This window comes from Struthio camelus, chromosome 1 (genome assembly GCF_040807025.1).
Source record: "Struthio camelus isolate bStrCam1 chromosome 1, bStrCam1.hap1, whole genome shotgun sequence".
In the NCBI taxonomy this organism is placed as follows: domain Eukaryota; kingdom Metazoa; phylum Chordata; class Aves; order Struthioniformes; family Struthionidae; genus Struthio; species Struthio camelus.
Window position 1 is genome coordinate 17,232,985 of NC_090942.1, and position 17,582 is coordinate 17,250,566.

General features: G+C 41.8%; 1 protein-coding gene across 2 annotated transcripts in view; it reads left to right on the top strand.

Annotated features, from left to right (window-relative positions):
* Positions 1-4,975: 4,975 nt before the first annotated feature.
* CPNE8 (copine 8) overlaps positions 4,976-17,582 on the top strand; it is a 101,427-nt gene continuing 88,820 nt past the window's right edge. For both annotated transcript variants that reach the window (XM_068930782.1, XM_068930786.1), the window contains exon 1: positions 4,976-5,287. In XM_068930782.1, the coding sequence (XP_068786883.1) occupies positions 5,148-5,287 (140 nt within the window). In that variant the 5' untranslated portion in view covers positions 4,976-5,147. The remainder of the gene's footprint in view (positions 5,288-17,582) is intronic.

Consider the following 17,582-nt stretch of genomic DNA (forward strand, 5'->3'; position numbering starts at 1 on the left):
ACGATGTAGGAGGAAGGCGCTTTACTGTTGCACTAATGATGATCTGCCTCTCTCTAAGTTGAAGATGTTGTGACGGCAAATGTGGCCAGCTCTGGTGTAGGTGAGTGAGCTGAGAATATTTGTTGGATAACTATCCTTTGTGCCCTTGAAGAGAAGAGGTGAAGTGATCTTTGCCCTTGGTGATTTTATTCTGTGTGGAATCAGGTGTACAAATGCATTGCTAACTTTGTCACTGTAGAGAAATAATGAAATTGTCAGGTGTCTTTGCACTGATGACTCACTAACTTCCTCATGCTTATGTCATGATGACAAGGTGCTCTTTTGCCCTGCAGAAAGAATGTGTTTCAAAGGCTTTTATATATAGAACTAGATAGTGTTTACTAATGAATATATTCTCCTTGACACCTGTGAAATGGCTGACATAAGCCCTTTAAAAACTAGTATTTAAAGTGAAAAACTTGAAGGAGTGGAGTTTTCTTCTTTATGTCTAACCTCTGAGTCAGACACCTCATTTACAGACTTTACTATCACAAAAACAGAGCTTCATCAATTTTTGTGTATTTTCAAAGGGAGTTACAAAGTCATGGAGTTCATAGATTCACACTAGAACAATAAAGACATTAAACAGATCCATCAGCATGTTGCATCACGGACTGCTTTTAAAGCCTGTAGTCTGGATTCAGCCACGGTGCTTGCGGATGGCTCCAGTAATGACACTTACCCTAACAAATGCTAAATGTCTCGTCTTTTGCCAATGGATTGAAATAACTGTTAGCAAAGAAAGAGAAAGCTAAGTACAGTAATCAAAGACAGGAAAGATACAACAATTCTCGGACTACGGTATGGATTGGGATTTTGACATTGTTTCAGTGCTATGTTCAGCTATCAGAAGCCAAGTTACGGCTAAGTTCACTCTATTCTTTAGGCTCTTGTCAGAAAGAGTTTGATAGTAGCCAGAAGAAAAAAAATGGTATTTAGTGAATGTTAATGAAGAAAATTACCTAAACAAATACTCGGAGAAGAACTAAGGAATATAGTATGCTCATCACACATTCAGACTTAGTAAGCAGCATTCTGTCTGTCATACAAATAGCAGGGATTTGTTGTTCCCGTAATGCTCCAGCTCTTTTCTAAGGATGTTCCTATACTCTTCCATATATTCTTTCTTATCTATAAAAGAATAGATGCCATTCCCAGTTTCTCAACTTCCTCCAGAATAGTTTGTGTTATTTGTGTGCATGTGTGCGTGTGTGTGTCTGCGCATGTGGTTTTCTTTTAGGAGTGCAAAGATTGAATCATAAAACTCTTTTCTTGAGATGTCTAATTAATCATCTAGAAGGCAGAAAACTGAGGAGGTAGAGGGGGAGTAATCAATGTTTGCATCCTGTAGCATTCACGTTCAATTATACTGCTGAAACATGGAAGCAGCAATGTTTTAAAGCAATTAAGCAGTGTTACACATTACAGTTATTCTGGAATCTAGCATAGTCTATGCTTTCATTACTTCAGATATGTCCCTCTTATTCCCAAAATTAGACTGCACTTAATGAAATAAGATATGTAGCTATCTGGCAAGTAGCAACAGCTGACAATCATAAAATAAGCATCACAATGGAAGGTAGGGAAAATATGTCTTGCTTTCCATTCCAGTATTTTCAGAGAGTCAATGATCTCATTTAAACATCAGCGTAGTGTATACAACAAACAGCCCTGAGGTTTCACAGGGCAATCTGATGGCTCTTCTGTACATGAATTCCACATACCATCCTAACCCTTATGCATTGTCCCAGCTGCCACACCTCATTGCAAATTAAGAACGAGTAAATATAAGTTGCCTCTCGGGAATTATAATAACGCATTCTTGGCCTCATTTATGCATATCTTTCAACTATCCCTTGTTTTAGCCTTCAGTTTCTATCTTTCATATACATATACATATGCATCACTCGCTTGAGAATTATGTACCGACTTGAAGCCAAAATCTTAGAAGACAGTATAGCTGCACATTTATAAATGTCTTGGGAAGTGGATATCTCCCTGGGAATATAAAAGACTAGAATTTCCTTGGTTCCTCCACCTGTTATTTACACAGGATGTTCTATTTATGGTATCACGAATAACTAACTATTTCTTTTTTTTGTTTGTATAAGCAAAACAGAACATTACAATCAGATAAAAATTTAACATAACCAAGCCAAACTCTGATCTAACCCAGTCTCCTGTCTTCAGCAGTGATCAAAAGCAGATGAGTAGGGAAAAATATATGACATTACTTTTATATGATACACTGTTCACTTATCTATGCCTGTAGTTACTCATGCCTCTTAAGATATTCATGCCATGCCTTCTGGGCTCCATTCATCGTGTTTAGATTTTTATAATACGCTATGAAAGAGTGAATAACAATACCGTAACACTGAAAAAGGGTTTTACAGTTTTCCTAAATGTCCTTTAGTTTTCAGTCACCCAACTCCTACTTGGCATTACTCTCTCAAGACATCGGCAGTCCTTCACCCAACCCTTCACACCATTGGGTTGAAAAGATAACAGTGAACTAAATTTGCTTTTGTTCTACCAGTAAGGTCAGCCTTACTCGTCAGCCTTAGGCTGTAAGGTCAGTAAGGTCAGCCTTAGGCTTACTAGGTTGACTGACTCAAGACACCCCCCCCAGAATGCCTGCGAAGGTACATGGTTTCCTGTCTGTACTGAAAACCTCAAACCTGCTGATTCAAGGGGAAATACTTCTGCAAAACCTGGCGAGAAATTGCTCTGTGCGTTCAACAGCTGCACAAGAGAAGCGAAAGAAAGAAAACAAAATTCACATTACACATTCCTGAAAGCAAAGGGGTGGAAGAGTAACAGGGTGTGACATCAGAAGTTTCTGAATAAAAAGACTTGTGGTTTCTGTCACTGAAACTGTGTGGTTAAGTTTCAGATGTATACGGAAAGTATACATCTGGTACATAAGACCAGGTTATTCTCTTCTTATTCATACCGCTTAATCCTTTGACCAGCAGAAAATCAAGTGTCTGAATTCAAGTTCTCTGTTTATCATTATTTTGATGTACCGTCTGAGACCACGTATTTAACTTGAATTACACTAAGAAGAATTTAAAAATGGAACCCAGAATGAACGTGTCCTGACAATGCTTGTGGATGTAGACTTGCCTTTATTTTTTTAAATAACTAAGTAGACTCCTTTGTTTCTGTGCATAAAAACTAAACAGCTGGAGAAGTAGAGGACATATGTAAAGACTATGGGTGGTATCTGTGACTGTGATGTGAATAACAGTACTTGTTCCTGCCCTACATCTTGTGCACCTACAGATACTGCATTTAATTTTCCTACGCTTTACTTTCCCACCTGTAAAAAGGGGATGGTAGCACTTCCGTATCTCATACAGCTGCTATTTTGAGAAATAAATATTGGGAACTGCTTAGATGCCATTGTAATAGACATGAATTAAATACAATACAATATATGAGAAATAAGATTGTGCAATTGTTATGATCATTGTGAATTATTATGGATAGGTACAGAGTGATTGAATTAATAGTCTTTAAACAAGGATAAGGGCCAGCAAAAATACCTGAGAAGGTAAAATGCACATTTTTCCATGTTACTTACAGTGAATAATAACCAAGGTAAAACTAGGTTTTTTCCTCTAGTCTCTTACAATAATTATTTTCAGACAGAAATGTGATAACTCTGTATGTTGCCTCATTACAAAAGCAATGATTGTGAATGTCTCATTCAACTTTTTTCCCCTGTTTTTATGGTTAGTGTTGAGAAGCGCAGCACGGACGCCCTGCACACGCAGAGAGCTGATCCAACACAGGCAGGGCAGGCAGATGTGCACTTCCAGCAGCCCTGCCGTGGCTCGGCGGGGAAAGCTGTGCAACAGGCAACTGTGCAGCGTGCACTACGCTGCGTGCAGTAAGCACCGTGCAATGTGCAGCGTGCACTGAACAACGTGTGCTCCGCAACGTGCAGCCTGCGGCGGGCAAGGAGTGCTGCACAATGTGCAGGGCGCACTGTAACAGATGCGCTGTGCAATGTGCAGCGTGCCCTGTGCAAGGCGCGCTGCGCAACCGTCGGCGCGCACTGTGCAAGGTGCGCCCCGCATGTTGCAGCAGCATGCACCGGGCACGGCGCACGCGGGACGGTGCAGCGGGCAAGGCGCTCCCCCGCACGGCGCGGGGCGCCCCGCGCGCGGCGCGGACTGTGCAGGGCGCGGGGTGCCCCGCGCGCGGCGCTCGCCGCACGGCGCTCGCCCCGCTCTGCCGGCGGCGGCTCCGCTGCGGCGCCCCCTGGCGGCGAGGACTCCGCGCCGCCTCGCCCCGTTTCTCCTCTCGCCGCCCCAGAAAGCAGCACCGTGTTTTCGGTGCCACACCGGGAAATATTCCCGTTGTTTTCTGTTAAAACGCATTTTCTTCGTGACTCAGGAGAAGAACTCAGCGCCCCCTCGCCCCCTTCCGCCCCCCCCCCCGCGCCCCTGTATAGGACGCTGAAGTTTTCGATGCTCATAACCGGGGACGCGGGTGAGAGGACGGAAACGCGGCCCGGCCGCGCTCTGCTCGCGGCGCTCGCTCCCGCGGGGGGCGGTGAGCAGGGAGAGCGGCCGGTTTATGAGCGCCGGCTCCCCGCCGCCTGTTGGCGGAGCGAGGGGCGGCTCGCTCGCCCTCACCAGCGGCAGGAGACGAGAGATGTGCCCGGCTCGTGTGGGGCAGAGGGCGGCAGGCGGCAGCTGCGGGCCGTTCCGGGGCAGAGCCCAGGGCGAGGCGCGCAGCCCACCTTGCCCCGGGCTCGTCGCTGGCGCCGCTCCCGCCGAGGCAGCGCCCCCGCCGCCCCGTCCGGCCCCCGCCCCCGGCCGACGGTTGGCGGCCGTTGGGCTCTCCCCGCGCCGCGCCGGGCCGGAGTCACGCGCGGCTCCCGCTCGCGGTGACGTCACCGGCCGCTCCCCGCCTCAGCCGGCGCTGGCAGCCCGCGGGCGGCGGCGCGGCGCGGCGCGGCGCGGTGCGGTGCGCGCTGGAGCTCCCCGTCACGGGCTGCGGCCGGCGGCAGCGTCGCGCTGCGGCGGGCCGCCTGGCGCCGCCTCTTCTTCGCCTCGCCGCCTGCCCGCCGTCGTCCCTGCCTGCGCTGCCCCATGTTCGGGCTGGAGAAGCCGTCGGGGCAGCAGAAGCTGGACAGGAGTGGCGGGTTTGGGAACATGGCGTCCGTGGGGGATTTTAACGTGCTGAGCTCCAGCATCCCGGCCACCAAGGTGGAGCTCTCCGTGTCCTGCAGGTAACGGGGCGGCTCGGGGCCGGCGTGCCCGCTGCCGCCGTGGCGTCGGAGGGGGAGGAAGGGCGAGCGGGTGTCCCGGGGCAAGGAGCCCCCGGCCCGAGGCTGGTCTCCCCCAGCGAGCGGGGGGAGAAGGGGCAGCCGGCCGCCTGCTGCCTTCCCCCTGCCCGGGAGCTGCGCGGCGCCGTCCGCGGCCCCGGCCCGTCTTCGGGGCGTCCGCTTAGCGCGGAGAAGTTGTAAATCCGCAGCCTGGCCAGCCCCTGGTTGCCAGCCTCCGTCCGGCGGCGGGGGCGCTGCCGGCCGACCCGCGCGGAAAGCGCAGCGGCGGCCGGTGGCCGTCGGCTTGGCCGAAAGGGGCTGCGGCCGGCGGCCCGGAGCGTCGCCGCCCCTGGGTGCCGGCTGGAGGAAATGGAGGCTGTTCGCGCGCGGAGCGCGTCCCCCGCCAGGCAGGCAGGCAGCCGCTGGAGCTGTCCCAAGCGTCGTGGGTGGGGTAGGAGAAAACTCCCATCCGGAATAATCCTTTAACACAAAGCAGTCTCGCAGAACTCGGGGAAACCGGGCACGTTACCTCGTCGTGTTTCACTGTAGCGCTGCTGCTGCTGCTGCTGAGCTAGAGCAAATACCACCGCACCACCCCACAAAACTTAGCGTATACTATGTGCGGAGTTTTGTTTAACATCTGTCCGGCCTCGGTATATTCCAAAAATCCTACTTCCTCCTTTGAATCCCTGAGAATGTTTCATTCGAAAACTATTTTTTGTTTCTTTATGGGCTTTGAGATGCTTCTGTCGTCGTTCACGTTTCACAGTTTCTGTACGTGTGCCCTAGTAGTTTTAGAGCAGTGGTTCCTCTTCACCGGCACAGTTGGCATCTTCTAGTGGATAATTTGAGCTGTTAGTGCTGCTTCCTGATGGGAAGTGACAAAGTTTGCAGTACAGTCCGTTGCTCCATTTTTTTCAGGTAGCTGCTCCAGAGTTGCTGCTTTTACACTTCTCCTTTGAGGACAAAACGACAGTGCTCTAAACTTATATTGTGAGACCGCTCTCCCGCTTCCCTTAGTGAAGTAGGATTTGATGTTTAGCAAGGGTTCCTTTCAAAAGAAGGCTGAGACCATGAGTAATATAAGAAGATTGAATTTGGCATGCTAAAACAGTAAATAGTTGACACACAAACTCTCTGATGTTTTGCCTGTCTCCACAGTGTTTACTAGTAACAATCACAGGAAACCTTGGCTCCTTAAAGGGCATGCTGCTATGTGTAAAAACAATCCAAGAACTTACCTTTAGGTTCTTCAGATAAGCTGTCACAGTTACAGATATCAGATATTTCTGCTGTTTTTGACACAATTCAGTTATAATGAGTTTCTTTCATTGCACATATTGTTTCTATATACCAGCAATGCTTTCTTTAAACCTTAATTTTATCATGATTTGAAAGTCCATCAGATAGTTTTGAAAAAATGTAGGTGTATGACATAGCTGATCAATTCTGGCCTTAATTACCTTACTTATAATTAATTTCAGAATTTAGTGTAAGAAGTTCATTTCTCTGTACATATCTTCAAAAAGGCACAGCTGTTTTGTTAAAACTGTATTTCTTGTTTTAAAAATGATTTTGCTTCCTGGTATATCTCGATGTCAAGTGTAGAAGCATGGGAATCTCCAAGGTGCTTCCCTTCTTCCTTGTGTGCTGGAATGACTTTTGATTGCACAACCATGCTTCAAATTTTAAGTATAAAATGAATGACTTGGGGACAGAGATTAACGATTAACATACGATCATGATTCATTTCTAAACACTTTCATTGGCTAGAGCTCCAGAAGAGTAGTGTTTAACAAAATTGTGAAATATAGTAAGATTAAACTGTGCAAAGTTCAGCAAATGCTGAAAAATGTTTCATAATTAGCAGCTGTATCTTCTTAAACAGCTAGAGAAAGATGCTTTTAAAGTAGTTTGAGTCATGACATTAATTTTCCCTTGATATTTGCAGAGTTGTAGAACTAATCTGGTCCTTTGTTTACAGCAGTAATTATCAGCTGATAATGATTCTTTTTTCCTAGAATGTTTTCTTCTGGTGCTGTCTTGTTTGTTTGGATTATAGTTAATATAGGAACTTCTTCCAGTTTGCTCAAATGGTGTCACTCGGTGGTCAGTGACATAGTGCAAGTTGTTTGTTCTGTTTCTGTGTCACAAAATCACTTTGTGAATCTAGACAATATTCTCTTACCTCTGTTGTGTTTTTTTTGTTCTTGGTTTTGTTTTGATAAGGATACAGCTTCTGTTCACTTAGCTTTTATTTCAGTGTGATTTGTCTGTCAGCATTTCCCAAGCTAATTTGCCTTGCATACCCATGCTGTCACTGTTATCAAATTAGCCAGGATTCAGTACTCTGCAGATGGGATTGCACTAGTTCTCGTTCTGAGAGCCAGCCTGTTTTAGCTTCAGGAGCTTGTCAGGCAGCTTTAGGGAGAGATGCATCTTACAGGATGGCAGATTCTTTGTATGTGCAAAGTTTAAATTCAGGCAGTGTTTGGGATTTTCGGTGATGCGCTTTCTGGGGTTTCTTTTTGACTGTAAAATCTTTCATATGACTCTCTTGGCTTATTGAATACCAACTTTGCCTATAGTTTTACAAATGTTGGAAAACCGAGAAATCATTTTAATTCTTCTTAATTATTATTGCTGAGCAATTAACAAGCAAAAAGTTCACATTCTTTTCAGACTCTTGTAAGACATAGATTTCTTAAGGGCCAAATCTAGTCGAGGCAGAACAACTTAAGTGTGTCATCCCAAAAGATCCTTTATTGTTGGTAAATAGTGGACTATTGTCTAGATGAATGTTCTCGTAGCCATCTCCCTCTGCACCCTGTAGGTTCCCTCATCACGTGAAGTGCATCCAGATATGGTGAAAACTTCACTGTCACCTGCTGTGCGGCCTTTGTGTGTTGTGGGCTATCAGCGTTTTGCAGGTGCTTGTCACGTGGTAAAAGAAAGGGTCAGGACTTTAATCCTCCAGTCAGTATGTAAGAGATGGTACTGGCTGTTCTTTACTGCTTACTGCACTACTCTTTTCCAGCCAAAAGGTTCCTTTTCTTCTAAAGAGATATTTGCACTGTATCAAGGCCTGTGCCTGGACTTGAATCTACACTCACCAACTGTGGATGTAAACCTGCAGTCGCATGTAAGCTTGAGGTAAGCCTCAGGCCGTACCAAGAGGAAGGAAGTACTGGGGACACTTGAGCCTGGTTCATCTCACTGTGTCTGGACCTGGCTTGCGGTATTTGCCATCCTTTCTCCCCTCTCCCCGCCACTGATGATGTTCTTTGTTAATTGTAATACAGATAAATCTTGAAAAAACTGCGTACTCTATTCCAGCCTTCCCCATCTTCCCCACTATCAGCATAGTTATTTATATTGTTGCCTAAACTAGCGTGTTTAACGCCAATGACCCCACGTAGGTGATGTTTATTGCGTGTCTTGGTATTTGTGCTGTGTGTGATCATATGAAGTTCCAAGTAGTTTAATGGGTTGTCAAGAGTTTCACTTTTTGTTGTAATCTATATGCTGGTGATTTCTGTTCTGCATGGTTACTGAGGATCTTTTTCTTTTCCCTTTTGTAGTTTCTTGATTAAGCCACTGCCTTTATGAACCCATATCTTGTAAGAGAAGCCAAAAGTTTCATTATGTCTCATGTTGAATATTTATTTCCAGATTGAATGAGAAGCTATCAGTCACAATTATCTTTTGGGGGGTAATTCTTGCATATGTGTAGGAAGGTGAAGCTGTAGGTTGTTCACTTTATGACTTTGAGTTTTCTAACAAAGATGCCATAGTCACATGCGAGGTGGTTAAAATATTGTAAAATAGTCCCACAGTATAGATTCAATTTGCTCATTCAAATTGGTTAAAAAATTTGTTGTGCTAACATTGCTCTGGTCGATTTTATGCTGGATGAGGCAGTCTGTCATCATCATTCTGGCTTTATGCTGGATAAGCTCCACATTTTCTGTCTTCCCACACAAGGCATAATGTGCATGAAGGTAGTGTAAACTCCTTATCATAGGTAATTCAACAGAAGTACGATTTTGTACTTCTGTACTTCCATGCCCTGTTTGGATCAGTGCTGCTTCACAATTTGAACAGAAAGCTAGTATCAATGAATGTTCTGAGTGGAATTAAGCAACTCCTATTCTCAGTTGTCAAGATAATCTAATTTCAAATTTCTTATATGGAGGAACACAAAACTACTACTTTAAAATTTTTGCTTCCTTTTTATCTGTCAATCTTCAGGTCTTAATCAGCTGTTTTCTAGTGGTTGCTGTGGTTCCTGACAGTATGTTTGTTATATTCTATCTTTGATTGTCTTAAGGGTTAATTTCTAAAAGGATCTCTTCTTTCCCGCCACTTCATTCACCTCCTTGTTATTTGGAAGTATTAATTATTTGTTAGAAATGGCTATGGCAGACAGTTGTAATGGTAAAACAGATTTCCAAGTAAATTACTTAAGCCTGTAACTCTGTATAATTTTCAGAATACAAAATTGTATCCTAATTGTGTCCTAGTTTGTGTCCAGTTTGGATTAAAAGTCTGTGGAGTGGTTTTGTATGACTGACACTAGAAGGTTTATTTTAAGTACTTTTTCTTTGAAATGAAACTGCCTAGACAACCAGCTGGCTTCGACTGAGGAAAAGTGGTGTATCAGGAGAAAAAAATAAACTGGTGATAGTGTCTATCAAAATAGTCTTCGAGATACATTGTAGCTAGCCTACATGGTTTGGTTTTTGACTATTTCTATACTGTTTGACCTCTAAGCAGGCGTATCTGACTGGTATTTTTTAAGGCAGTTATGTGGCCCTGTGGCCCTGGAAGTGCAGTCTTGCCATTGCTAGTGACAGGCCACAGGTTTCACAGCAGCTCGGCAAGGCCTCAGAACAGGTCAGGTTTTGTCTAACCTTGCCTTGGCCTGCCTGGAGCGATGTTTAAGCTTGCTTAGCTGCAACAGCAATTTTCCTAATGGCCAAGTGACCTCCTAGTGAGCTTCAGTTTTGCTTGTCTCTGTATGCGTGTGTGGGAGCCCCATCATTTTTTCTCTAGCTAGTAGGAACAAGTAGTTACTCTGCGTCGCATGACATAATTGTGAGCCTCGCATCGGTGGTGCGGTGTGGAGGAGCAGAGGCCTTGGAAGCGGGGCCAGAGGACGCAGCGTGGAGGAGCGCGGGCCTGGGAGGAGAGGAGGGGTGCAGGACGCCACTGGAGACGCCAGTGCTGTGAAGAGCTCGCCAGTGGCTGGCAAAAGAAATGGAGGCTTGGGAGCTGGGCCAAACTGGTTTTCGGGAAGACGGAGAGAGGAACGAGCAAGTATGGGACAGATCTAACAAGTACCATGCACCATGCATGTTTGGATGTAACATGGTGCTGGAGACCAATGAAAAAAGAGGCGCTCCAAGTGGGGAGCCTTAAAGGACGGGGTGGGGAGAAACCATGAACATCCTGTTTGTCCTGAAATCCCTTACCCCCTACCCCCAGCCTTCACCATCAACTTCATGCTTCTCCTGTGACAGGACTTGAGACACTGATGACTCACTATAACCCCCTCCCACTAGTGAAGCTGACAATTTTAGGCCTCAGAAGGGCAGAATAAGGCAGAATTTAACAGCAGAGAAAGGGCTATTAGGAAGTGTATAACAGCTTCAAGTGCATTCTTATTAAGACTTTTTTCTCTTTAGTATTATTTTTCTCATCATATTTTCTTTTTCTGTAATAATTACATCTAGACTGAAAATAATTCTTTGTTTATACTGTTAAGATTTCAATTACTGTAAACGCTTGGCTTGGTTGTAAAAACGTTTTGGGTATAACAGATCTTGAGACAGGCTACAATGCGAGAAGCGTATTTTCAGAAACAATAATGGCTTGAGCAGTCTCTTTCCCTTGCTACTCAAAAAGGTGATGCAGGCAAAAGGTGAACTAATATGGGTGCTAGATACCCTTTTCCCAACCCCATCTCTCTTTCCCCCCCACTCTCTCCCCTCAGATTATTTTTAGCATGGGATCTGTTCCCCAGTCCATGCAGTTATACTGGAAGGATTAATGGGTCAGCACTGAGGGAGAAGCTAGCAGCAAAGGGCAATGGCTGCCTAAGATAGCATGGCCAGTGAAGGAAATCTCACCGATCCACTGCTTTAACCATCTCAGAACACTGATTATTTAAAAGAAGGCGGATTAACTTGAGAAGTGTTAACGATGGCAAACATGGCAGGAATTGTCTTTTTGTTCACATCAGAAAATAAATGAAAGGGAAACCCAGACAGCAATCGCGAGAATCAACCTGTATCTCAGTGTTCCCTGGTCAACAACAGATTGGTGCATTCACTGGCAGACATTTGTCCATCTGGTTACTGTTTCTGTACTGAGTTTCATTTGAGCATAGAGTTCAATAATGTTATTTAAACTTAACTGGTAAAAGTAAAACAAATGTGGGGAGGTGGGAAAAAATTGACGAAGCCAAGTTATATCTCCCAGAGTGATTGGATGAGCTCCAGTATGTGACAAATAAACAAACGAAGACATCCCATCACGGGCAGGAAGGTTGCCCAGAATGACTGAGTTGCTTACTTTCCAGTCTGGCTGAGACAAAAAATAATTAAGATCTTGATTGGTAGATATAATCTAAGAATTTGTGTTCACTTTTCTTTTGAAGCTATTTCATTAATGTAAGTCTCTGTCTCTGTCCTGCCAAATTTTTACACTCTTTTTGGTAACAAAATGTTGTATGTGTGATTTGACCATCATGACAGTACTTGAGTGATTCCATTTCTTCAACAGCAGTGAATGAAACAGGGCAAGCTGGCACACTTCTGACACGTCTTTCAACTAGTAAGACGTGGTTGATTCTGAAGAATTAAGGGATACAGCTCACAACTAAACGCATAGAGAACTTAAGAGTTTTGAAAGCTGCAGATACAGAGATCCTATAGTACATTCTATATATCCTGTAGTAAATCCTGGCCATCTAAGCAAATCCCACCATCTCAGCACTGCTAGGGAAGAATGAAGAGTATTACATTGGTGGTGTATGTTCTCTTTCTGAATGACTTAAGTGACCTAAATGACTTTTTGATGCATATCCTGTACAGAGTTGTTCTAGAACACCTGTGCAATACCTGTTTTATGCATTGTTATATATTAATAAAACGTTATATTAACTATACATCTCTAACGATATCATTTCTAAAATAGCATAGCATCTCCTGGATTTGATGGATTGGGTGAAAGTAGCTGGAAGGGACTGTGAGCTGACACTAGATAGATACATCACAGATTCTTAGTGCCAACCCCCAGAAACAAATCTAGAAGCTCAGAGCCAGAGACTCATTACCTTCCTAGCCTTAAAAACATAAATGTGGGTGATTCATTCTGTTGGTTCCAAACAGTAAGCTGGTTGGTGCTGAACAAGAGCTCAACCAGGTTTTATTGCTAAAAGGTTTTTTTTTTAACATATATACACTAGAACAGTGCAAGATTCTATTCCGGTCTGCTTCATCTGCACAGACTGTCTTTTCATATCTAATACTTCCTATCACAGAAAAAATGCTGCAAAACTATTGCTATATTTACATAAACAAGCTTGGTTATCCTTTTTTCCTTTATGCCCAGAAGTAGTCAACTATCTTAACGGAGGTGTCATCCTAAAACTGCTTCGGCATTTAGGTTGACTTTTCTGCGTAGTTTTAGCCACAGAAGACCTTCTGTGGGGTTGTTATAAAACTCATGGAAGTGCCATGGTCTCACCATTTTCCTTGCGTCCCTCTTTCTTTTTCCCTTAGAGAATGACTTCTGAACCAATATATATATAACTTGACACTGAAAGTTACTGGAAGGCTGAAAATTCCTTCATTCAGACAGATTCCTGAATTTGTCTTCTTGTTAACTAGAAGAGTCAGTTACTTATGCAAAGGTTGTGGAGAGCTATTGTGGATGTTTTCTTAAGTTTATATGTCAGAGGTACATTTTCTTTCTGCCAGTTCTTTTAGTACTCCAAAGAGTGGAGACAGTCTGAACAGGAAATGTGAGATCATCCTAATTGTCTCTTAGTCAGGAAAGCCACCATTTTCTCACCTGTAAGCCTGTCCTAGGAAAACCATTTTTTCTGTCAAGAAGACTTAATTCTGAGAAATTGATGTGCTTTTAGATCTCGGGCATTCTGAATCTAGAAATATGGAGGCTAATAGCTTACTTTTTATTTTGTTCTGGCAGAATACAGAAGAGTTTTAAATAACTAGGGGAGGGTGACTACTTAAGCTACCACTACAACTGAGAAGTTGTTGGTGAAATTACACTGCAAGAAGTCAAGTAGACTCTTCACTCAAGTAGGCTCTGTGGATCACATACCTTCTTACGTAGGACTGACCATTGCAAGTCCAGCGATACCAGCTAGTGACTGTGACTACTATGATGTAATACAGTGTATTACAATTGGCAGTGGAATAGAATGAAAATGTATGTTTACTAAAAAAATAAAATTGGTTGTGCATGAATAACTAAATTTTGTGTTTGCAAACTGTTGAGTACTGTATATCACAACCATGGAATCTTTGCAGGCTCTTAAGTAAAATCTGAAGATGAAGAAAAACATGAAACCTCGGCATTTGGAGAGAGATTTGGATAAATCCATCTAATGTAACCACAGTTTTTATCATTAGGAGTGTCACACTTTTCTGAAACCTAAGGAATAGATTTTAAAACATTCAGTTTTATAGTTAGTATGGTTTGTTCTTCAGTGCCAAAATTGTATCATTTCTGATGGAGGAATTGAAGTGCAAAATAGATCTTTTGCACTTTCCTGATATTTAATGAACACAAGTCAGATACTAAGAGGAATACCAAAGTTGAAAAATGTTGGTAAAATTATCATCTTTTATCTTTGAATGATTGTTAATGTTTTTAAAATCTGAGAGTTTCCAAAAGTTGAGAGCTCACAATTGCCGTAAGAAACATGGGTTTTGCATTCTTATTTCATACACAGGGCTCAATTTAAAATAAAAAAAAATTACTTTTCAGACCTGGAATTTAATATATCGAACATTAAATAAAGTCACATAAAGTGTATGTGAGCAAGGTGAGTAAATGCTACCTTTTAATGTAGATCAGTCTTGTCAACATCTGCATAATGTATATAGAACATTTACATCCTACAAAGCAGCGTAGACTGCAATGATTTTTGTTAAGCTACAGCTGCTAAGCGGATCAGTGGATCTTGAAGGGTCTGGTTTATATATATGAGGACTTAAAGATTTTAAACACTAAGCAATTACAAAGCAAGTACAAAGAAATTAGATGAACAATTTTTGAAGTAAAGCACTATCCAAAAACTGTATTATTTTGACAAATCTTTATGAAGTTTGTGAAACTGTAAACAAAATAATTGTGCAAGGCATGGCTAAATATATTTTAACTTTTCTTATTTATTGATGACACTTTTTTCTCCTGGGGAAATTGCTCTCATTTTACAGAATAAGAAATCTTTATCCCTGCCTTTCTAAGTTGTTTTGTATTTTCCAAATTAGAAATTGGAAAGTGTATTGCCATGGCTCCTATTTGTTTTTTTCCCTTATTCACCTATGCTACTGCAAGTATTTTGGGAGGTCCACTCCAGAATATGGGTAGGTACCTAATGAATTCCTTCAGGGATTGTGATGGTGCTTTCTGCACAGATGTTTCTAGACTTCTTTGCTGTAGATGTATAATGTATATACCATGTATAACAACCTAGTAAAATGTCTCTCTCTTCCCTCTCTCCCGAATCCCTCTCCCCACCCCACTGTTAAAGATTCATAGAAATTCCTTTTCTTTTCTTATTTATATTGTTTATCTGAAAGGCATAATGGATTTAGGAAAAAAATACCAGGTTAAGTCAAAGTAGTTGGAAATATATTTCTCTTGGAATTTGAGGTAGGAGGAAGTGACAGAAGTTTTAGGTATTTCTGGTCTCTGAGTTTGTGAGGTCTCTTAGGACTGTTTTCTGAGACAAAGTAGTGTACTACCACAAAGAAGGCTTTTCTAAGGAAGAGGGAAAAGAAATATGCCCTATATTGCTCAGCCTGTGCGGAAACTGCTGTTGACTGTTAAGGAGATCTAGCTGGTGTACATATGAAGCAATACAAAGACTATGTACATAAAGTTACAGAAATAAATCTAGTCTTCTTTCTCCTTTTGCTTTTAGCATTTCTTATGGTTGTAGATTGTTCTATACTTGTCATGCAGTTTTAATGTATTCAAAGGAGCATTTTTAATTGTATTCCCACTAAAATGAAAATGCTATAATGAAATCGCGCAGTTTCTCAAGCTGTTTGATGAACTAGTGTCCTGCTGACATTGGTCTTTAAATTTCCTCTGAAACTGCCTGCATTAGTTGCACAGTTGGCTAAGTTCTTATTTTACTATTTTAATTGATTATTAGTGATTTGGAAAATCAGACATCATCTGTAAACTTTGCAGATGACATTATTTGTTTATGAAGGGTGGAATTTAGGATATTATATTGGAAATTATAATTATATAATATAATTATATAATATAATTATATTGTATTTAGGAAATTATATTGATTCAAAACTTTGAATTAGTGATACTTGCAGACCTGAATTACAGCATTTAACTTTTATATCTCAGCTTTACAGTCCTTTCAGGGATGCTGGCTATATAGAAACCTTCTTAGCTTAAGAATTCCCTGAGCAGCAAATGCTCGTGACTAGGAAAATTCTCAGGAAGCATTACCGAATCTTAACCGATTCTTTTACTCTTCCCATGGCATCAACTTTTGGTCAGCTTTGGAATCAGAATACTGGGATAGACTGAGCTTTACAATATCCACTATGGATACTATATTCTTATGTATATGGGAAAATTTAAGAGGAATTGATAGAGGAAGAAAATCTGAGGTTTAAAATGAAACAAAATAAATGTAGGAAATGTTTTTTAAAAAGCTCGAACTATCTTAGTTATGAATAAGAGTTATTACAATGGTTTAATTTAATCTGGAATCACACCACTAAAATAGAAATCATAAGGTCATCTTATAGTATTTGTGCAGAGGAACTAAGAATGGCTTGGAATGCTAATTATGAACATGGGATACCGCTCCCATAACCTAATGTGCTTGGATTTCTTAAATAAAATCATAATTCTGATTTTTTTCTAGGTTTTTATACCAGTTGGTTTTGGGATAATAAAATCAACTGTAGTTACCGTGAGTTAATGATATGTCTAGGTTTCTTTAATGCTAGAGAAATAGGCAGAAATTTTCATTTTATATTGGCACTTCCAATATTACAGAACTTACTGTACTGTCTTTTGAAGCAGTTTGTTATGGTCATTGTCAAATACAGACTTGAAATCACTGGTTTTACTCAATTTGTTAAAATTTTAATTAATATTTGCACATTGTCACTAAAGATTAAGTATAGTCTCTCTGAGTATAATTAAATGCATGTATAAATCCCAATTCTGACTGGATTAGAGAAGGTGTTACGAAGAAGTAGCATGTGTAGGCTTTGAGCTCGTTGTTAATTTTAAACCTACTGCCTACTTACTTTGGCTAAAGTAAATACAGCAAGTGTGCCAACATTCTTAAAAACTATCTTTGGTTCTTTTTCCTTGCTCTTGAATCATGGATTTGGCAACATCTAAAATGAGGATACAGTATATTTTCCTTTTTGAGGTTTGAGTGGGCCATTTAGAACACCTGTATTGGATGACATATTATTACGCATTTCAGTGCTGTTCAGTAACATGAAAGCAATGTGATTTAGTTCTGAACAAACATAATAAATGGTGACCTTTAAACAGTCTGTACTAATTATTAATAAGCTGTAAGGGATGTAAATTGGTTATTTAATCTTTCCTCTTGCTCCGGGGTAGGATCAAAGAACTAATTAGGACTTGTAGCTATCTAACATGTTCTTAAAGACCTTCAGTGATGGAGATTTCACATCGTGCTTGGAAGTCTTTATTCCACTGTTTTACTATCTTTCATCATTAGAGTTCAACTTCTCCATTGCAGTGCAGAAGATACAGCTTAGGGTTAAAACTATTTCTACTTGTTCTGTGTACAGAGAGGTCAGCTATACTTTACAGCAGTGTTTTCCTCATAGATATAGTCCATAAACTTCTGATTATTTCTCCCTCCTTTGGACTCTAATGGCCCCATGTCTTTCTTGGCATGCAGTGCCAAAACCTTTATTCATTACTTGGATTGGGTATTTACCAGTACTAAGAAGACCAGGTAATTACTGTAAAG